This window comes from Pieris napi, chromosome 1 (genome assembly GCF_905475465.1).
Source record: "Pieris napi chromosome 1, ilPieNapi1.2, whole genome shotgun sequence".
NCBI classification, from domain to species: domain Eukaryota; kingdom Metazoa; phylum Arthropoda; class Insecta; order Lepidoptera; family Pieridae; genus Pieris; species Pieris napi.
This window is the reverse complement of record NC_062234.1, coordinates 5,772,203-5,796,327: the sequence shown is the minus strand read 5'-3', so window position 1 is coordinate 5,796,327 and position 24,125 is coordinate 5,772,203. Positions and strand designations below refer to the sequence as shown.

General features: G+C 34.2%; 1 protein-coding gene across 1 annotated transcript; it reads right to left on the bottom strand.

Moving 5' to 3' along the window:
* Window positions 1-14,188: 14,188 nt before the first annotated feature.
* LOC125054747 (fork head domain-containing protein FD4-like) lies at window positions 14,189-18,802 on the bottom strand. The gene is made up of 3 exons (XM_047656797.1): window positions 17,959-18,802; window positions 16,251-16,459; window positions 14,189-14,387 (listed from the first exon to the last, which is right to left on the bottom strand). The coding sequence occupies exon 1, from the start codon at window positions 18,730-18,732 to the stop codon at window positions 17,962-17,964; it is 771 nt and encodes a 256-aa protein (XP_047512753.1). The 5' UTR covers window positions 18,733-18,802; the 3' UTR covers window positions 14,189-14,387; window positions 16,251-16,459; window positions 17,959-17,961.
* Window positions 18,803-24,125: the final 5,323 nt, after the last annotated feature.

Below are 24,125 nucleotides of genomic sequence, written 5' to 3'. Positions count from 1 at the left end.
AAAGAGTAAATGTATTTCTACATCTACAAACCTTCTGCCTTTTACAATGAAACAATTATTTTTTCAACGGGAATAGACATAGGATCTGCCTAGTCCAACTTAAGCTCTGACGGCGAAGCATTACCCACTGGGCTTTCTTTAAAAATATCATCAATCGTCTCTTTCTCTTATATTGTTTACGCTGTGATAGAAAGAGACAGATCTACATTTTACTTAAGAAGAGTAATACAAATGATTTACATTTTAAATACGTGCTAATTTACGGAGCATATGTTGAAGATGACCAGTTAAAAAAGCATAATAATTTTAATATAATTTACAGAAATGTAGCTTATACACATAAGATTTAAAATATTTCCAAGAAAACGTAGAAAAAATTAACGATTGTTTTCACCTATCATCAAGTTAATAATGGTATCTTCTAAGGTAACACCTGCATAATGTTTAAAAACAACGCAATCCCACAATAAATATTTGCTGAAGCAGCTGTTTGAGTGGGATCATTACAAACCTTAAATAATAATCGGTCTCTTAGCACTTCTGTCCAAGTTTTTGCCTGAACACCTTTGTAGCATTCGTAACCTCCAATTTGGAAATTAATATTAACACATTGTGTCCATCCCTTCACAGTCCGTTATAGGGTTTTATAACCTTTGCGTCATTATCTTACCAGGAAACTTTAAAATAATCTTCATTAATTACTTCTACGACTCATATATGTCAAATACCAATTGACATACGGGAGTGAAAGTTCGCGGTTAGTCTCGTTACTGAAGTTTACCATAAGCTTTTTTGCACAGCGCATGGCTTGAGGAAAATCATAGACAATATAAAAATTAATTTAATATATGATTATATGTTACAAGCACATAATTTCAGTACTAACAACAACGATTAGGGCTAATTAATTTTAATATATACGTTCAAAAGAAATGAAAATATTAACTCATTTTTCAGTTGTAAGAAAAGTGTGCTTAGCGAGCTTTTAGCATTTTTTCAATGAAGTTTTTTAATGAATTAACGATGATAAGGGCTATAATTGAATGCACGTCATTGAATAGTCTTGAATGAAGGTCTCGGTGACATCACGACATCCCGCCGTGTAGTTCCGGTGATTGTAATGTCCGCCCGCCCCTCACAATTTGGAAACTTGACATACAAGATTGGTGAGTGCTCGACTTTAACTTTATGATTAGGTTTGATTAAATATTATCGTGAATGCTTTTCTTTGGTAACTATTCAGATCCTTATGTAGTTTAACAATATAGGTAGTTAGTAATTATATTATTGGTCATATTTATGCCTGTAGTGCAGGTTTAAAAGTAAATCTGATTATATGTAGGTATTATAATTATTTTTTGGGTTACAAATATTAACCTGTTAGGACGTTTCGTGTAATTCAAATTGTATATGACGGATAAAATAGAAAAGTTGTGATATTTAACACCTTAAGCTGGTAAGGTATATTTTTATGTAATAAATATTGCAATGTATCGAAATGTCAATTTCCGATTTTGTTATTTTTATGGTTATTTTTATTCTAATAGAGTTTATTTTTGAACCATCAAAGTTATTTATAACCTCAATGTTCTGGAGAACAAGAAACTTGCTTCGTGTAAATACGCCTTCATTTTGTTAGTAAGGCATTTTTTAATAATACATTTTCTTAAGTGTTGCTTAGACACGTTTTGAATATAACATTGTGATTCATAACAATGTAATGCTAATAATGTAATATAACAGTATACCTAACACAACATATAAATTATTAGAATTTTATAGGCAAATGCAAAAACTTAGTATTTTATAGTAGTGTCACAAAACATTAGATAAGTTTCCTGCCTATTTGATCACTGTTTAAAATACATCTAGTAATTATTATTATAGCGTTCACGATTGTAGAGTCGCTTACAAACTTGCCACACGTACAGACACAGATTTCAACAAATTTAAAAAATAATGAAATAAAAATGAAATTATTATAAATACATTGTTAGACTAAGGTTTCGCGATAAATTCTGCCCAATTCAAAAGATATGAAGATTCATGGATCATCTCTGATAATTCTAGCGCGGATCGTCAAAGGGGGTCTGAACTGAAGGCGTATATAGTCTTTAGGACCAACATGGTACTAATGAATATCAATTTAGACGCTGAAAATAAATGTAAATATAATATATCCAAAGCGGGAGTAAACTGAAGGCCAGTAACTAGCGGGAAATGGCTGAGGAGGAGTGGAAGTTTCTATTGGGTAAGACATTTTGGCCAGCAGAATGATCATGGGAACTAGAGCCAGAAATTCAAAGTGCGATATACTTTTCTAATATCAGATTTAAATAAAAAAAGGTGCGATTAGTAATTGTCATTAGATCACGTATGGTCCGGTGAAACCTTTGAGCCCGCCGACCGGTACCGTTTTGTGTGAGTCAGTTTTTGTAAAGCATTTAGGATGCGTTTTTTCTACTGTTTGTAATGGCTAGTGTAGGACTTGACACATCAGTATTGTTGGTTTTTTGTGGCATCATCTGTGGTGTTACTTTGATCCGTGTATCATTAACCGACTAGAAAATAGGATTACGATCTTGCGTTTATTACAAATCTTTTTCTCATTATTGTCCATTTTTTTTGATAATACCAAAGTTTGTTTTTGTTAGTCTGAATTTCTATTTTGAATAATCAATTAATATTCTCATTACTTTCAGGTTTGTGTGATGCAGTTTAAGCTATTTAAACGTACGTACTGAACCTATAGGTATGGTTTACTTAGTAGGAATTTATTATATATATGTAGCAAGTTATAAACGAGTGTCGAAAAATATTTCGTTGAAGATGAACTTCAGTGCTAGTTGGGCCCGAAGTTTTATCTACAATAATCCGCTTATATCAGGATTTTATATTGACTTTCGTTTGATGAACTATGCAACGTAAAAAAATATATTTGTACACCAGCTATTCCTGAGATAATGGCAAAAACAAACTTTATCGTTATAGTTTGCATTTATTATTAAGCACCTTTTATATGATGTTAGTAAGTCAACGGACTTGGTAATAACGGTGTAAAGGAGTTTTTACTGTAAAGCAAAATGTTAACGCACCGCGTTATTCAAGCGAAAAATCTAACAAGTTTATAAAAACCTCACAATCTTCGTTTTATGTAAATTTCTTTTATGCAAAAAATTGCCTTAAAGAAAATTTATTTCACGATAATTCCCTAAATCATGAGTGACACTGATAAATTTTTCACACCCTTTCTATTATTTTGCCCGCTATATACAGGAAGAACATGGGCGACTCGTGAATTTGTGGGACTCTGGGCTATTACGGGGAAGTCCCCCGTAATAGATGCTCACACATATAATATATACCTACCGAAAACAAGCAACGGGGAATTCCCCGTTCCGTTCGATAGACGCGCATCGCACATGAGTTGATTGATCCCAGAGATTTCAACATTAGGATTGGATTTTTTTAATTGCAGGATTTTTTTATTCTAAATAACGCCTATTGTTTTCATATCCATGGGGCCCTGGGCTGTAGTCCAAAAAGCCATTAAGTATATCTGCCCCTGGAAAAGAACCATTGTAATATAATATATATAACTATACTAATATATAATCCTTAATTGAAACTAAAAAAATATATCAAAAAGTAGTAATTTGAAACTATATAACTAGTTAAGAAGTCGAATAGATCTTGAATTATTTTCTAGATCTATTACATTACATCCTTAGTGGACGAAAGCAGACGCAGAATTATTGTTGGTGTGTTCATGAGCCTTCCGGGGCCTGCCCTGCGATTCTGTAACTCACTTTTCGAACTCACACAGCGGTTTTCGCATCGGCAGTCGCTCTCAAATCTGTCGTGAAGCAGTCATTTTAAGATTTGGCATTCTGACAAGGTGGGAGCTTGTAGTTTATTGTTGATTATTAGAATCGCAGGGCTGGACAGCGATACTGGATGAATATTTTTTCTGATAGTTTAAAAAAAATATACGTTGAATTGACTCTACTTTCGTTTTCGTTTTTAAAGCCCGTTAAGATATATTCCACCCACTTTTTGTAAAAAGAAAGATTTTTGTGTTTATGAATCAAATGTTTTTACTAAGTTCTAATACCATAACATCTGACGCGAAAGCTGGATCCGCCCTTGTTAAGGATTAGGGAGGGCTTGCAACTGATATCTTTTATATAAATATATTTGCAAAATTTAAAATATCGTTGCCGTATATATCACAATCCAGATGTATAGTATATACTAATCACAATCCAGATGTATAGTATATACTAATCACAATCCAGATGTATAGTATATACTAATCACAAGCCAGATGTATAGTATATACTAATCACAAGCCAGATGATAAAAAAAGCAGTTTCAAAGCGTAGCCCGACTAGGCGATATTAAAAAATTTCGATTAAGAAAATTCGCGAAAAAGTACGTGTTAGTTGTAATCCATTAACCAAATTGTTAGTGCTTATGTTGGTCGTGAACGATTTATTTAATGTTTGCACGCGAAACTAAAGTGTCGATTAATAAAACGAATCGTTTGAACAAAATTGTCTATCGTAATTAAATGGTCGATTTAATGCACATAATTGCAAGTGATAAAATATTGATTGGCTCCTATAATCGCATTTCGTAATGGAAAGTTTTGATTGATTTCATTTCGATAAATCAAAATAATAGTTTTTATTTATGAGGTCTTTTTTTATGATTGACAAGTCAAATTTGGTTCATTGTTCCTAATCTTGTTTGTGGTTTTGCTGTAATAATTCAAATATTAAATTTAATATTAACATACAAAATTCGGTATAACTCAACAAAGCTACATAAATATATTTAAAACCTAACCTTATTTATTTCCTAAACGCTAAAAATACCAAAAACAGATTTCTGTATAGCTATGTCGTGATCAGCCTTCTGTGCCTGACACACACCTTCGACTTTTTGGGTCTAAGGCATGTGGGATTCCTCACGATGTTTTACTTCACCTTACGAGTGTTAAATGCACACTCGTAAGGTGAAGTTCGCACGCTGAGGCCACTAGCTCTATCCATAACGATAACCTATATTAATTCAAAGTAGAACTTACAAGATACTAGACTACATTTTTGGTGACAACTCTTTGATTCGTATTCCTGGGTTTCATTTCGACTGCAACAGTGACTGTAAAGCGGGCCATAGACGGACCGCATGTTGCAGTCAAGACCGACTGCAACATGCGGTTTGCTCAGGAACTGCTCGAGCGGTCCGTGTATTGCGAATATGAATTTAGTATGGAAACTGCAGATCGCCGTGCGGCGACCTCTCTACAGCAGTCGGTCTTGACTGCAACATGCGGTCCATCTATGGCCCGCTTTACCGCTCGATGCCGCACATAAAGCTAAAAGTAATCCATGAAGCGATGGCTATAAATGTTGAGATGGTACCCATCGCGTAGGTATTTTAGCAACAACAATAGGAGCAGTTTTAGAATATGCGACCCTCAACCCTAAGGTCGTACGTTTGCATCACGGCTGTAAAATATGGAGGTTTCTTAGAGGGAAACTCACTCGCACGGTGAAGGAAAGGATCGGTAGGAAATCGATGTTTTAGATACAAAAATCAACTTCGTGTTTTACAGAAGTTGGTACAGAAGTCTGATCTTACAATGATACAGATACAAAAATCTGAGGCCGAAACAAATTAATTACACAAATAAATAAGTAAAAAGGAAGTTGTAAAAAAAATTCTGTTATGATTTTCAGATTACCCCTAATGTAAGGCATATAAATCTGAAAAGCTTTCAAGTTTCAACAATAGAACACTGAGAACATTAGCGATGTAAAAAGGAGGTTTAAACATTAGCTCCTTTGTTGCGTACTGGAACGGATTTTTCATCATTATGAATAAACCAAGATTGATTCCGACACAAAAGCTGTCAACCTTTGCGGAATAATAAACCGCCTTTTTATTGTTGTTATAACAAAATGAAGCCGTAATGAGTGCGTCGCTCAAGTGAATTTAATGTAGTTCGATTGAATTAAAACTACTTTAATGTACCTTTTATTTACAACGCTGACAGTTGACAAGCGTCGCTGACAGCTGTCAGACGGTCGTCGCGCCCGCGCCTGATTTGCAAGATTTGCGGGCATAATGTAAATGAAATCTAATTGTATTTATTCCAGTGGTCCATTTTTTATTACAAATACTGTACTGTATTGTGATTTTTCGTTTCGTTTATTATTAAAAACGGAAAATACAAAGGAAGTATATTCACCGGGATTTTTCAAGATTGTTTACTTGAATATTGAGCTCAAATCGTTGAGTTACGTAAATAATTTTAAAGAAATTGTATATAAAAATTTTCTGAATTTTTAAGAAATCAAGTACAACCTTTTAAACCACCGGCGAGATACCTAGCATATTAGATAAACTTCCTGCCCATAATAATATTAAAGATGTAGCTCTTGAATAAATATTATTTACTTAAAAATAAAAGAAAAGCAAATGTACCTACATTAAATAAATAGTTCATATTAATATTAACACTCGTTACTTGTATGAATATGATTAGCCCCGTGCAGGCTGTAATCACTGTAGCCTGTGAGTCTGGCCAGACGCATCCTGTCCTTCCCCGGCCCCGCATCCCTCTCCGGGATAACCTTCAAAGGTATCTCGCGTACACTGTTAACGACCCAACCTGTTTTCATAGCACTGTGAGAAGATTTAGCGAATTTGAATTTGGATTGCCCGGCCAGCCCAGCGGTCCATCCATCACATGAATTGATGGATTTGGGGCCAAAAAGACGCGAAAAACTCTGCGAGATGAAAGCGGGGCATTTTGTGAGCGGTGTTTGTAAGCGTTGCTATTAAGAGAGGCTATTATTGTTTGTCTCGGCTTTTGAGTGTTAATTACGTGCTTATTTTATTTGTTGGTACGAAGAGTTTTAATTGGAAAAAAATATTTCTACGGTGATGTGGACATTGAGAATTGGTATTCTTTATACATTATTTCAGTTTTAAGGGTTAAAACATGTATTCAATTATTTTTAATTTACTTTTATTCATTATAGTGAACTTATAACGATGAATGTATTATATCAGTATAATTTTACGTATCACAAGAAACTCAACTTACAAATTGGGTTGTTATCCGCATTCTCGGGAGATTGGGTCTTTGTTGCCGCCGCTATAATAGCAGTATTACCATTTGTTTTTGCCGCTACAGTTGCCTGTGGGTCGTGCCTTACCGCGTTACCTAACCAGTGAAAAACAATTTACTCCTATTTCTATTAAATACTTTCTATTATGAAAAATATACTGCGCTAATTTGTTCGCGTGTAGAAGGAATCGTGTCAGAAAAACCTAGAGTTGGGATTCAAAATTTTATGATATACAATATTTATAGCTATACGTAAATTTGTGTCAACGTCGTAAGCATACAATTATAAATTTTATATGATTGGACAATTCACACCAGTTGACCTAGTCCCATGATAAGCTGGTGAAGCTTGTGGTATGGCAACGGATATACATAGGTACATATTATAGATAGATATACATATAAATACATATTTAAAGACCTAAGCACAACACCAAATGCTCATCACATCGATGTATCTCAGCCGAACCCGGGACCCATGGATTCGCAAGCAGGGGTACTAACCACTAGACCAATGAGCGTCAATTAAAGAGTAATCTTTACAGTAAATATTCGATAAGTAGTAAGTAAGAAAGAAGCCTAGTAAGATATTTGGAAAAAGCTGGAGGAGGTCATTACCCGTGAAGGGGTTCCGATCAATAACGGAGGTACTGAAGTAAGCTAGGATATTAGGATAACAAGAAAAAAATGGATATAACGAATCTAAACTGTATAGTCAATATTTGTAAAGGCTGAAAATAGTCGGGTTTTATTATTATTACATATTAAGTTTGGAAAAATAATTGGGTACCAATCCCGTAAACAAATCTGTAATCCTTTATTTTGTTTGGAAATTGATTTGATTATCGGGGGTCTACAAACCTAGATAATCACACTCTGTATTACGTAGCGATACACACTTGAACATTTATATAATAGTATACATTACTAAAGCCTTTATAGTGTTACGAAAATATATAAACCAGATAAAATGATCGTTTCTCCTTGATATTTAAAAGTAGATATAAAAATGCGTCAAAACATGAATTATAGATTGATTTGTAATTTGTTAGTGTTGTTTGCTACAATGTCAAGATTTGTGATTATGTAAATTAATGGCTGCGTCTTAATTAAACGACTTAAATCAAGCAATTTAATTATTTACATTTACAAACTACCTGTATCTCTGTAGCCGACAATATAAACTTTATAACATTAATTATGTATTCGGAATCGTAAAAACGTCGCAGCTAATTAGAATTCCGTTTTATATTCATAATTAATATCGGTGTGCTCTACTGATTGGATAGCCTTTTCGTTCTTTATTATTTTGTCAGAAAAACTTCAAAAATTTAAAAAACTTAAAAGATATTTGTGGAGGAAGGATAGAGAACTGTTCATCCCACCTAAATTTAGATTTAGTGTAACCACTGATTGGCCGGGTATGTCATCGCAATGATTTGTATGTGTCGCTACATATTTAGTAGTTGCTTTATACTACGTATAGCTAAATACAACTTATAACTATAGCTTTGTTCTGACCATGCAGATTACTTTAGTAACTATAACAAACGATCATGTTTCTAAATGACTATAGTGCTTATATCAACTTTATAGAATAACTTCATGGTAAAATTATTTTTTATCGTATATCATGAATAATAATTTTAACGATTTATTTACTTGATAAGCTAATTATATACTATCTGGAGTCCTACTGTATGTATTCAGAAGTAATTTTATAGTACCTATGTTTTTACGTAACTAAAACATCCTAATTATTTATTTATACTTAGTTGAGAAACAATTAAAATTATTTAATAAACAGGAGGGCAACGGGCGGCTTATTGCTTTCGAGTGATCACATCCAAGCAACCACTGTAAGGAAAAAAATCAATAAGATGACCGCAAGAAGTGCAAACCTACATAAGATATACAATTGCTTAGATATAAAGAATGTAATTACATATGTAGACAATTAAAAAGGACACACTATAATTTCAGTTATTTAATTTAAAGAATATCAACAATATATCTCGTCATATTCCACGCTATTCCTTCGGGACGCCATGATCAAAAGGGAGTAATTATAATAAAATAATTTGTAAACTAGCTGCAACTAGTTATAGTCTCATACGTGAGCAATAAATTTTGGTTTTATACTCCGCCGCTTCGGATCCGGATTAGAGTGGGATCCTAAACCTGTATAATTATTATAATTAGCGGTCTAGTTGCTGTAGGTTACTTATTAATATGTTTACTTTTTGGTTAAGCAAAATGTGGTATTAATCACTCGGCACGTAAAATGACGTTCGACCTTCTAGCATTAGGAATTTCTTGTTTTGATTCTGCAATCTGTTAGATTTGCGGATGTCATTAATCAAGTTTATTTTAAGAAACATGGTTTATTAAAGTATCTTAGTCCGTAATAGTATGCTATTAGTAATTGAGTTTATTTTTAGAATGAGTAATTTTGTTTCTTTAGGTAGTGTTGTTAATAAAATAACGAACCGACAAGTCTAACATAACTAAAATATTAAAAATTCACGCAACACTTTGTGAAACCAAAATAAGTATTTCAGAACCACTTAGGGTCTTTCAAGATAAGAGCGAACCAATTCTTATAAAGCTGGTAACGCACTTGCGAGCCTTCAGACAGTGTTGGTGTAAATGGGCATCGGTATCACTTAACATCAAGTGAGCCTCCAGCCCATTTACGCATTGTTCTCAAAAAAAAATCCATTGTTATTATTGTTACTTCGTTCATTAAACATTATTAGTACATAGTAAATTCAAATTCTTCTCAAATATAATATAGGGAGCGCTGCTCATTCAGAGCTTAATTTAAAACAAAAGCGAAGTTAGACACATATTATACAGGTATTCGCTATAAATCAGTAATGCTTAAGCTACAGTTAATATTTTTTCGCTCTTTATTGGGAAATGTTAATTTTTTGGAATATTTGTTGTCCACCGTTAGTGTCTTGTATTTTAGAACATTAGATTGTAGTGGTGCGCTTTAACAAATAAAATTTGCAATAGGCCTATTTATTAATAAAAGTTATAATTTAAAGGTTAACAGGAACACATAATTTATCACCTATGCAAAGTAACGAAGAAACACTCATGCCAGATGTAAAGGTTATTTATTTAGCCTGATATATTGGACGACGGGCAGCCGTCCGACACTATCTACTGCTTCCATCTGCCACCTTTTCCAATTTTCCAAAGGGCTCATAAAACTTTATGTTAAAAACTACATTCTGCTCGCAATGTCCGTGGCCTTCTTGTTCATGGTAAGTTAAGAGTTTGTCACCGTTACACGATATGGGTACGTATTGTAAGGTGATGTAAGCGTAAAATGGTTTAGTGATACGGTCCAGGTGAGAGTGTTGAACAATTCAAGGTGCTTATTAAAATATTTGTTGAGAGACTATTTATTTGTATATGTTGAGCAGCTTTGTGATGCCGACGGCTCTCTTGTAGGTGGCGTTGGAACGTGGGTCTTTGTCGCAGGCATCTGTGACTAATTCCATTCTGTAAGATAGTTAGTTACATTGCAAAATTTACTTTTTCCTTTGTGTTTGCTGGAACGAATTTCCTTAAACAAATTCCTAAATTATGTAACACAATAGAACATGGTTTTATTCTATTCTAGACGATGTTTCTTTACTTACCAAATGTTACATTGAATTTATATCGACAATATTATGTACCAAAAGAGTGACCGAGCAATGAACTAATTGTCTTGGACTCTCAATACTTCCTTCCTGTTGTTCCATACAGTCCTTTTGAAGGATTCCCGCCATGAAGTAAGTATATCTTGTTTGGTTACAAGGTAAAAACGGGGATTGTAACATTTTCAGCATTTATTATGTTCATATAAAAATCTTTCAAATCATGTTACCGATCACACTTTTGCTGCAAACTTATAAGGGACTTGAAATGGTACGAACGCTATGATATTAATTAATATTTTAAGAATGCATTAACAATCTTTTGTTTTCTAGTTGCCGTCACAGGATAATAAATGAATCAATTAACGTGAATCGATTACGTAGACTCCGTGGCGGACTCCCGCTCCATCTTTAGTACGTTGAACGAATCGACTCAATTATAACTAACCCGGGGAGGAAAATTAAATCGGCCATCGGCTGCCTTCAAACGTCGAAACTGTTAAAACATTATGAGCTCCATTTTATCTTGAATCTAACTTGAGAGAAACATGGAGTCCGCAGACGATTCGGCGCAGGGGGAAAGAGATAGAACGCCCAGGAGAAAGCGGGACAGACGGGTTCGACCGGCAGAGGTCGAATGTGTGGAATGTTTATGGTTCTACCGTTTTATTTTATCTGTGCCGGCAACGCATTAGAGATTGTTTCAATGGAAAGGATTGATCAGACGTTAACGTCTTATAGAGAACAGATTAATAGACGCCGACGAATCAACTTCGCAACCAATTGGTATCACACCCGTATTACTTTTAGATGACGCTATCACAACTTTGTATAAATGGAGATTAAATCAATCTGCGCCGAGATTGTTATGATTTTATCATTGCAATGTGATAAACGTATGCCCATTATATCATGGTGTTAAAATTCACTTAATTTTTACGTTAGGTTAAATTAAATGAAATATTTTACATGATGACATTAATTAATGCATAATTAGTGATTTATACAATTAAAAGCAGTGAAGCCCTACTTGCTTCAGCATACAACTCTCAACCCAGAGGTCGTTGATTCAAGCCCCGGATTTTCACCAACGGACTTACTGTCTATTTGCATATCTTAAAGGAATACCTCGTGAGGAAACAGGCCTGTCTCAAATCCAAAAATCAATTACATCTGTCAGACAGGCTGGTCACCTATTTGTCTATGTAATAACAATTATCAAAGAAACGGATACAATCTGATGCCAAGAGACAAATAGGGTTGTAGCGCCGCTGGATTATTATTATGCAAATATAAATAACATATTTTGAAGTTACTACGAATTACTAGGACAACCTACAATTTGTGGCTGAATGAATATAATTTAAGTACCCGTAGTAAGTATAATTTGAGTACCCTGATGTACAGGTCTCCCTAGACTTAGTTCAGGGGCTTTATTATCTTCTAAAACAATGTAACTTGTTATTGAATAAAGAAATTTTGAATTTTGAAAGTACGAAAATGTTTCAGATTTTCTTCCTGAAAGAAAACCCGCTAAACATTAAGCTTTGATTACGAAACTATAAGGGAATCCGGTACTGTCACCGCCGCCCGCACACAGACCTTTTGTCTCGTTGGCTTTGAGCCGGCGCAAGATGCATTGTCCGCGATTAGGTTCGGTGCAGCGCCAGAGACGGCAATTGTGTGTTGTGACACCGCTGCGCCCGCGCCGACAGAGACCATGTTTGCATTGTTACGTGCCGTAACATATCGCTTTGAGCTATGCCGATGTATTGAGCTTTCAATGGGCCTATCTATTTACTGCCTATGCATATTAGTGTTAATTTTTAAACCATAATAAAGAAAAATAAAAGGCCTATGATGTATGTATGTGTATAAATAAGTGTGTGTTGCGACACTCATATGGAGCATAAACATTTGTCTCACAGGTCAGTCTTTTGTCTTGTATTGACGCGGTTCCTTCTTAACGCTACTCATAGATATTTGGGTGTTTTTCTTATACGATTTTTAATAAAACATCGATATAATATAGTTAATAGAATATCGATATTAACGGATAGAGACCCGTCAGTATTTTTAGATTCTTTTGTATACCTACTACCCTCGCGAACGTTTCGTCTTCGCCTAAATATGTTTTTTAACTTAGCCTACCAACATTAGGTACATACCAACATATGGAACGTTTTGCTATGCTATTCCCTAGAAACTGTTTGCTTTTCCGGTATAAAAACCAAGTACTAGATAAAAAAAAATTGTGAAATTTTTTTCTCCATAAAAGCCTTCCTCAGAGTTCAAAGAATAAATAGAAAGAAAAATATTCGAATTGATCCATCCGCCTTCGAGTTTTGCGTTTAGCAACATATTTTGCGGATATTTTTTATTTATATAGATACCCAGAGTCAGCTACTCAGAATTGTCCATTACAGTATCCCAAGCGTCATTCATACTTCTTAATTTACTATTATTCTTCTATAATTATAAACTTCAAACTAATGAGACTAATTTTGTTTTGAATGTAGAAATATGTATATTATTTTGTAAACCATTTCAGTAATTTAATATTCTTTATGGTGTTCTAGAGTTCACATTTAATTATAACGATATTAGGTATGTATCTAAAGACCGGCACAAGTTAAATCAATCAATCGTTAAGTAATCAGGCATTAAATAAATGCCTCATTACTAAATTAAGGAAGCATAAGGCAGTGTAACTTTTTAGTTTACAATAGTATCTATATTCCAAATCCTAATGTCTTTCTTTTCCTTAATATCCTGTCTATTGGATGAAGCCACATATGTAAAGATGTCAAGTACTAAAACATTGAAAGACAAAGACAAGATGAGAAATTTTTGATGGGACATTATTCTATATGTATACTTAAAGTTCCTACATAGTTTAAAAATACCATAATTTAATTTTGGCCTGTTACATGAAGGACAAGTCACGGACAAGGACAAGTCGTAAATTCAAAGACATTCTAATTAATAAATTTTACATGTCGATAATAATAAAACTTATAATAATTATATGAAATCATAAATAAAAAATAGCTTTATTAATTATGTAAAAAGCATTTCATTCCAAATTCAAAATAAACATTTGTGCTTAGTTCAAATGTTTGAAGTCCCATAAACCAAGGAATATTTTTGTGTCTATTTGGTTTATCTTTTCAGCTTTTGTGCGCCATAATTGATTCACTGGGAATCGAGCTCAGGTCCTCCGGTTTATACGCCATGTAGGTCAAACCACTAAGCCTAAATCAGTCAATATTTCAAACATACATATCAATTACATATCCTACACAAAAGCATCATTTGTCCGATTATATCTTTAATTAAAGGTGGGAATCCAGTATAATAAATGGTAAAATTTAATTAAAACTAGAAATGGTTAACACATACATTATATTTTCTTTTTATTACGATTACAATAAATTAATATGTTATTACTTATAATTACAGGTAGCTGTACATATTTACATTTTAACTAACAGAAATATCACAGATTCAAAATCTACGAAGTATAACAAAAAAGTAATTATTTGAGAGTTGGGGCTTTCCATTGTTTCTGCTGGCGTTAACTTTTCCTGAAATAAATCGTTTCTGATCAAACCGTGAATGCAATTATAATTTACAAGAAATATCGATTATCTCTCGTGTAAACGCGCTGTTTATTTAAGCTATGATATTTACATTGTTAATTAAATCAACTAAAAATCAAGTTTCTATCAACTGTGGGTTTACGAAGTTATGAGAATTGGACGAGATTAATCGTTTATTATCTGTAGGTCTACAAAACTTTAGAATACAAATCAAAGCGCAACAGAATCTTAAATGTTCCAAGAAATTATACCTATATATATATTATTTTTTTTACTACTGAAGTACGCGTGTAAATTCTAGGAATGGGAATTTTCTTAACTGACTTACTAAGCCTGTAGATACCATTGATAATTTTTAACTATCAGTGTCAATACAATGAATTTAATTGGTTATAGACGAACGCATATATGTCAACGCTTTGCAGTTTTATTTATTGGAGGTACTTACTTTTGCTAAGATTTTTAAAGTTAAAGTCTCTTCGTTTTTTACGAAGCGAAGTGACCAGATCAAGGCAAAAGCTAAGGTTACAGACGCGCTAACCCACGCCTCACAGCTGAAATGGAAATGGGCTGGCCACATGGCAGGATGTACAGAAGATGGACCGCCGAAGCCATCAGCTGGAGGCAATCTCCAGGAAAGAGAAACGAAGGGATGAGAAGATCACAAAAGCGATGGGCTGACGACATCATAAAGGTTTCTGGAGAGATATGGAGAAAGAACAGATCAAAATGGAAAGTTCAGGAGGAGGCCTTTACCCAAAAAGAAAGACGAAGTAGTGGAAATAACAACTGACTAACACCTATTTGTAAATTTTACAGTGCGGAATTAAAGTAGCGTTATTATTAATATTTTATTTTTTGTTGCAATTCTCGAAAATTGGTTTTAAAAATCTTGTTAATAACAAAAATGTATTAAAATAAGATCTGGATCATCTCATTGTGGTTCCAATTCGACTATACACGAAATTTACTGCGGCCTTATGATGTCCTACGATTCTTTCTTATTGAAAAAAAAAATGCACAACCGAAACAGCCTTGCGATTCTGAAATTCACTTTTTTTTCATTTTACGATTTGGCTTTCTGATAAGGATTTAGCTTGTAGTTTATTGTTTTGAGCATTACCGCCGCTGTGAAAACCGCTGTGTGAGTTCGAAAAATGAGTTACAGAATCGCAATGCTGGCCGAGGAACGACAACACAACCTCAAAACGTGAAAAAATTTTGTACTAAAATGATATAATTAAATTTCTAACATTTTAGTCCTCCGTGTAATTTTCACCTGTATATAATACTTTTCAAAGTAGTAAATTGGTGTAGATTTTTATGAATTTTTCAAGTGTCAAAGAAGGTCAAAATCTGAAATCTGAGGATGACCATTTCATTTCTACTAATGTCTATGTACGTCTATCTATTGAATCCAGATCTATGGATTATAATTGTAAAATAAACATAAGTCTGCACTTGATTTTTATGTTTAAGTAAATAGTATGAAGTAATAATGTGAATAAGCGACTAATATGTATATGCGCCGTTATAGAATAGCGAAGACGCCACTATTTATAGGCTTTTTAAAAATATAAAAACCAACATACCTATAGTACTATTACATGTAATCAATAAGTATTGAATAATAATCTACATCATGTATCTACAATTTTACACAATCTTTGCTAAAATCATTGTTCATCGCACGCGCTTGATACTATTGAAGGCATCCTTTTATTTTTATATATATATTGTATGTCTAGAAAATAAAGAAACCGTAGTCCAGAAATTATTAGATGTAGATAACAATGCAAAACATGTATTGAATGTGCATGAAGGTTTAGTGAGTAATTATTAACTTACCAATTTAATCTTGAAAATTCTTGTTTTCGCCTTTCATAGATAATTTAATTTATATTAAAAAACCTCATACAATAAAAAGGAATGTTCACATTTTGTTTAAATAGTCACTGTGTTCCCCTCTTCAAAACTATATAACACATGGCGTAAGGTGCCGCTACATTTTCTTAACACTAGAACTATTGAGATCTTGAAACTAGGCGAAGTGATACCTGGAAAGAAAAGAATGGCTATTAAATCTTGATAAAGAGATATTCAGAGTATATCGAGGAACCTTATTGTTATGACCAGTATTGATTTTAGGTCGTTGAGCTATATAGAGGTTTTATTTAAGAGTTAAATATGATTTAAAAATTTCGTGTAGCTGTTGGTTTTCAAAAATTACTGACTAAACATCAAATTCACTATCGCTGAAGTTAGATTAAGTATGAGGTTCATTTAAATTGGTATCTGTGTCGGATTAATTAAAAAAGTTTTCACCCAGTCACAGCGTCTAGTTACCACTAACCTAAGTCGTTTATCTACCTGTCATCAAAGTCTATTTTTATATAGAACAGTGGGCAAACGGGCAGGTAGCTCACCTGATGTTCGGTAATACCACCGCCCATGGACACTGTCAATGCCAGAGGGCTCGCGGGAGCGTTTCCAGCCTTTTAAGAATTGTCATGTTTTTTTATTGGAGTACCCTAAGTCGAATTTGTTCGGATGTACTTCAGTGTGTAGCAGGTTCCACATAGTGGTGGTTCGAAGCAAAAACTGCCTTAAATATCGCTCAGTTGTGGAACGACGGACGTCAAGGTGAAACGGGTGGAATTTCGTATACTACCTCTATGTCCGATGATTAAACTCAGCTGCAGATATTAACCCGAGCAACACCTCTAAGCAATCTCCATGGTAAATGCGGTAGCAGATGCAGAGAGACCCCACATCTTTTCGCAACGCCAAGAGATCAACCCAACAAAGCAAATCTATTCAAGTGCCTCTAACGGTCAGTAAATTTTAGGATTTGATTACTAATGTTTGGCCACATTTGGAGTGACACCATCGGGTTACGTGTTCAATCAGGGCCGGATTTAGGGGAGGGCACCCACAAAAGAGGGCCCCCCACAATAGAGACTTAGGATTATTCTTTATATTCCGACTAGTAAACAACATTTCTTTTGATATATTTGTTAAATACTAAAATAATCTACTTGGTTTAACAATAAATTATTCATTGAAAAACTCGACTGAAAAAAATTCTTCATTTTATTTGGAAAATAAACGGGGCCGGGGGCCTCCACTCCTTTGTTGCCCTGAGACAACAAACCTCTAAATCCGGCCATGTGTACAATACAATTTTCTTCTAAAAAAATTAAAAATGCAGATAGATTTTATTTATTGAAAAGTCCGCGGGATTGGATTGTTTTGAATTTGAAGGCATGAAAGATCCATGCACTTGAATACAAAAAAAACCTCTGTTGTAGGAGGTAAAGAAAAAAAATTCAATGTCAAGAATGCTATCAAGAAACTTTGAGAAAGAAAGAAAAAGAAGATACTTATGAAGTTTGACTTATTTCTATGCAACTGCAGTTATAAAAGATTTAACTTTGATTAATTGATGAATGAATGAATTGTCCCTACATTACAATACAATAGGATTGTATTAGCATGAAGACAACGTTTAAATAAATTTGAGTTAACAAAAGTGACATAAAATCGGTATACCCACCATTCATGAATTAAGCGTATAATGTGAGAACTGGCTATCTCGCCATGTCCAGAGAGGTGGCAGACAGGACTGCTGCAGGCCAGCCAAGAGTTCTGCGTGGTATCTTTGAGCGGCTAGTAGATACGGTGCTGGTAGTGGCATAGGGTAATGTGGCTGGGGCTGCTGAGGAGAAGGTGGCGATGGTGAGGACTGCCGCGGCTCAGGCTCTAGAAGTGCATCTATTGTGAATGCCCGACGCGGCCGTGGTCCCGCCGGCAACAACGCCGCCGTGTCTGGCCCATCCATTGGATCCGGGCTAGGTCTTGCACACAACGCCACTTGAGGTGCATACATAGTCATCCCTGATGAAGGCGTTGTACTCGCCTGTCTTGCTAGAAATGCTCGGTTGAAAGTGGCTAGGGCTGCCAACTCCGCATTCAAACTATCCTTATCACCTTTGTGCAACTTAAACCTCTTACGTCTGCGGAGAAGAGACCCATTTTCAAACATGTCAAATGCTTGAGGGTGAAGAGTCCAATAAGCACCTTTGCCGGGTCGGTCGGGCCGGCGCGGCACCTTCACAAAGCAATCGTTGAAGGAGAGGTTGTGTCTCAGAGAATTTTGCCAACGCTGAGTATTTCTCCTGTAATATGGAAATCGATCCGTGATAAACCGGTATATCTCTGATAGCGGCAGCATGCGCTCTGGTGAGCTCCAGATGGCCATGGCTGTCAGTGCGATGTATGAAAACGGTGGTTTCTGGTCTCCATACGATTCACGAGTTGGTCGAGGCATAATTTAACACTGAAACGTTTTAATGTTCACGTTGTTATTGTTTTCAGGCAGCACGTCTCTCACAAGTTAATGGAAGATAAGGACTGGTTGAGCGAGCAAGCGGTGGCGCTAGTTTCGGGCGGGGCGGAGAGTCAGACGCCTCCCTTCGCCGAGAGAGCCAATCGCCATCGCGGCACTTTGTTTGTTGTTTTTGTCGGCTCTAGACCCGTTACAGAAGAATTTAAATTGTTATCACGTTTACATTATTCAGAATTTATTCGACACCGACACTTGAGCTTGTTTCGAAATTGCAATGATTAAAGAAGTAGTACTTAGCGGTGTTGAGAGAGAATGTTGGAATCGTTCAGGCCGATCGTTATGGTCTGATTTGTTACAATATCGGGAAATCAAAGGATTCTGCCTTAGGTTTAGTTCTTAAAGTGAAACACTTATTATTGCAAAGTAAAAGCAAAGAAAGACAAAATACAAGAAGATTTCTGATGTTACAATATTTTTTGAAAAATGTTTTAAATATTAAAATGTTAGGTTTCCGTTTCTTAGAAGCTCTCTTTCTGACTTTTTCATTAAGACCTTTAAGCCTTAGCAAACTTAAAAAAGAGACTATATATTTTTTTCGTCAAAATCAACGTTTAGTGTGAAACATGTTCCTATGAAATCGCTTTCAGAACTTTCTTAAAGAACTTATATAGGAGCCTCACAAATCGCCTAGCTATCAATTTATATATTTAATTTATACTAAAATGCTATGAAGGTTATTTAATTAATTCTATCAAAATCTAAAGAAAATACCTCCTCTATTTCTGTTAATATTAATTTTAACGAAGTATATTAAATACTTACACATTGAATAAAGTATGAATAATAGTGTAAAATAAAGTGAACAGAGTATTTTTAAATAAAAAACGTTTAGACAATACATAACCTCAATTTTATAGCTAGCAATTTGAAGCCTTTATTCAAAATAACTTATTGTGAATAGAATTGAATATTTAAAACCCTCTAATTTAATTTAATTCAGTTTGTTATTAATTTATTAATAAGTTCAAAAATACATACATATTCTATAAGGCTTAATTTAGTTAGTGTGTAAGTTAAATAACAATGAAAATCCTACCGACAACCTCAGTTATTTATAAACATGATTTAGATTTTTCAGCTTAGTAATAAATAAAAAAGAAATTACAACACCTATATCCAGCAACCGATTAGTTTATATTTTTTCTAATAAACTTCTACGAAATAATTTTCAATATATTATGAACGCTACGAAAGTAAGTATCTACGCTTTAGCTACGACGATAATGGCGGAAATTTACAGTGACTTTCACATTTTCAATGTGATACATTTCCTCATAAATTTGAGTTGTGAAATTGTATTGCAAATATTTTTGTTTGTTTGCTGATTTGTCAAGAATTTTCATAATTTCCAGAGGTGGAAAACTTTACGTTTTTTATATCTACCCTATGAAAGAATAAATAAAGAGCTAGGCTTAATCAACAGTACCAACGATCACTTTCAAAAAGCGTATTGCGTTGCAATCCATCAAGAATTATTAAATATATTTTAAATTTATAACGAAAAAAGTCCGTGGGTGGCGAATATTCGCAAAAAATCTAATATGTGTCAAAACTGATACTATCCAAAAACCCTATGCGATACGATCACGTGGCACATATATTTCCTTTGAAATCGCCGCCGCTAGATTAAAAAAAAACGCCTACATCTTGTTATTAAGTGTGAATTCAACAAATTGTTCACAAATATTTGCCTCTACCTGTGATTTTTTACCCAATACTGATATTTGCCGTGACTGAGTCAAGGACGCCATAAAAGCTGCCCGATTGAGCACGGTGGATTATAAATATCTACTAGATATCGCCGCTTAATGGTTTTACTATGGGAATTAAATATTGAAGACAAAAAATACAAAGACGAATTAATGGAACTTCACGTGAACGTCTATCGCTGACCAAGACTGTTGTCGCACGCAAATATAGAGAAAAATATTTTAAGTAAGAAGGAAAATGGATAGGTATGTATGCAGTACGTGCGCGATAGTAAAGTTGGTGGGTGGTTTAAGTATACTATATAAGTTTAGTCTACGTCTTGACTCTGAATCTTACTCTTAGACTCCTTAAATAAGTAGTTATTTTCGGTTGGTAGGCACAGAATTTTGTTTACATAAAAAATAAGATAGACGCAGGGATGTTCCGCGTTGAAAGAAAATATATTAATTAATTTATAATTTTAAAGTCATAGATTTTAGGATTAAATATACTATTAAAGGTTATTGATATGATTAGTTGTCTATTAACGCCAACAAACATTAATATATATACAAATAAAGGCTCCATCGCAAAATTTTCGGTGAAATATTATAAATATTCACTTGAAACCTGGATTAAATAATAATATCAGTAATTGAAAGTAATAAAAGTCAAGTAGGTACAAAATTAAGTTCAAGACTCCTCCCGTATGGCAGATCCAATATGACATAGTTTGCGTTAAGTATTGACTCTGCGTTACGAATTACTGTAAGACATACCTGTACGTGCTGTGATAATCAAACACATTGGATAATCATCGCATTCATATGAACTGCAAAAGTTATTCTTTACAGTATATAGACGAGTTGAACAATGATGATGAAGATAATAAACATGTAAAAGGCAAATAATCTATTTGTTCTCAGACAGATATAATTAATACTATCTTGTGCTAAAGCTTTAGCTTATGACCTACCTATCCCACGTTAAGTTTTAATCGATCCCGTACATCATAAACACTGTCTTCCCAAGTTCGAAGTTTATATTCTAATACTCGTATAATGTCCTTTTTATAGAGTGTAAATAATTGAGTATCAAACCGCCGACATCTGCTTGCCTTCGGTTGTATCACTCCTTTTCGGATTTCCCACTTAACTTTAATGTCCCCATAAAATTTTACGTTCTAATACCCTTATGCAATTCTAACCATTATTACGTCATACATAAGATTCACAATTAGATATATCGAAAATCTCTTCGTGTCTTAGTCGGGGCTTAGAAAGAGTTTAATCTGGAGAGGTGTTAGTTAACCTCAAAATTAGTTTCTAAGGATGTGGAGAGTAAAGCGGTTTCTGTCTGTTCTTCCTCTTTTTGTACTGTTATTACAATATTTGTTGTGATATTATTTATGAGACGGCAGAGGACTATCGGCTCCGAGTGTAGCAACGTCGCGTCGCTACTATTGATCCTATTATTAGGATAAGGAATAATATAATGTACCTCTACTAAGTTACCTTATTCATTGTTAAGCGTGTTGACCTAGTCAACAAACGTGCGACTCTTGTCAGTGCGTTCGAATCACGGCTGTGCACAAATGGAAATGGAATTTCTATAGTTCGTAGGTTAACATAAAAAAAAATTGTATAGAATTTGATTTGATTATTTAATATCGTTGTCTCCGAGAGCGATACTTTGATTATAGGGGTCCTACAATTTTTCGATACAATTTCAATACCTACATACGATTTGTCTTTAGCCTCAATAAAGCTTTAATTTCGGCGAATGTGGCGAAAAGAAAAAAGTCGGTAGGGGCCAAAACTTTCAAAATTCAGATTTATTATATTGAATTATTTAAAAAAAGCATAGAAGAAATAGAAGCGGTAGCAGGAATCGAACGGAGGCAGAGAGCCTTAGACATTAGAGTCAGTTGAAAAAAATCTGGAGGAGGCCTTTACCCGTGAAGGAGTTCCGATCGACAGAACTAAAGGTAGGATTAGGATAACAAGCAAAAGAAAAAGAATCGTATAAAAATGTAAAATAATCTAAGCTGTATATTATAATTTGTTTTTGTCATGATTGGAAATAAAACGGGCTTTATTATTATTATATTATTATTTTAAAAAATCCGATTTATTACGATTGAACAGCTTCATACGCACAGAATCATCAATTCGTTGTTGTTTTGATCGACTGTGAGATCGGGCGGCACCCTATTTGAACAAAGTTTTCGCTTATCCCAAGATTTGTCTATGACTAGAGATGAATATAAACATTGAAAATCTGAATACTGCTTCATTAAAATGAAACCTATAAAGACTTTTAATAATGCTCTAGATTATGTTAGGCATATTTACTAGAATGGTTTTATGGTTTATTAAGAGCGATTTCAAACAACCCTAAGACGGTCATGAGTGGATGATCTATATTATTTACCTAGTTATTATATTACATATCGAATTCGCGAATCGCGGGGAATCGGAAAGATTGTATAGTTGGGAACAGGAGGTAAGAATTAATAGTATTCAATTTTAAATTCATACTTGATTATCGTAATTGTATAAGCTTATATTAATAACAATTCTCTATTCTAGTCTATTTTAAGCTCTTTAGACATACAACGGATGTGTTTAATACACTCCGAAAACCCGGTAGTCGTATTTGATTCTTGAAGTTATAGTTTTTCAAGTAGGTATGTAGGAGATGACCTGTACCTACCGGTCACAATAATTAAGTAAAAATTTAAAACTTGTGTAAATGTACTGGTCAAAACTTCCTGGCTACAACCACATACGAAAAGTACAAAAGGTGTGGAATACATTATAATATAGAGCGGGCTACCCTCAAAGCCACACCACATGCCGTTACCCCGAGGCAACTCCATTATATGCGACCACTAATTGAATTTATAAAAATGGATAGATGTAATGAATTAATATTAAATTGCCTTTTAAATTGTAACTGTAAAACTGTTTGAAATATAAGCGATTATTCTGAGCGGTATTGAGTTAGTAATGGAGGATCAACTAAGTACGATATGATTTGTAGTTCTTTTTAAGGCTTAGAAAACTATACAAATAAATTTGATGTGACTATTAAGTCAGAAAACCGCGGTCAAAACTTGACATTGACAGTGACATGTCTCAAGATGAAGACTTAAGGGTTGTTTCTAAACATGAACTCGTCTAAACTTCAAAGTTAAACCGTGTAAACTATTTTTTTTTTTTTATTGGACAATTCACACCAATTGACCTAGTCCCATGCTAAGCTGGTGAAGCTTGTGTTATGGGTACTAGGCAACGGATATAGATACATATTATAGATAGATAAACATATAAATACATATTTAAACACCCAAGACCTAAGCACAACACCAAATGCTCATCACATCGATGTTCGTCTCAGCCGGGGATCGAACCCGGGACCCATGGTTTCGCAGTCAGGGGTACTAACCACTAGACCAATGAGTCGTCACTATAGAATTACCTTTAAAAAAACTTTTTAAGGTCTGGCTGACTTTGATTTCTGTATCTGTTTCGTCATCATTTGTTGTCTATTATAGGTGATCAGCCTTCTGTACCTGACACTCGCCGTCGACTTTTTAGGTCTATGGCATGTGTACTATGTAC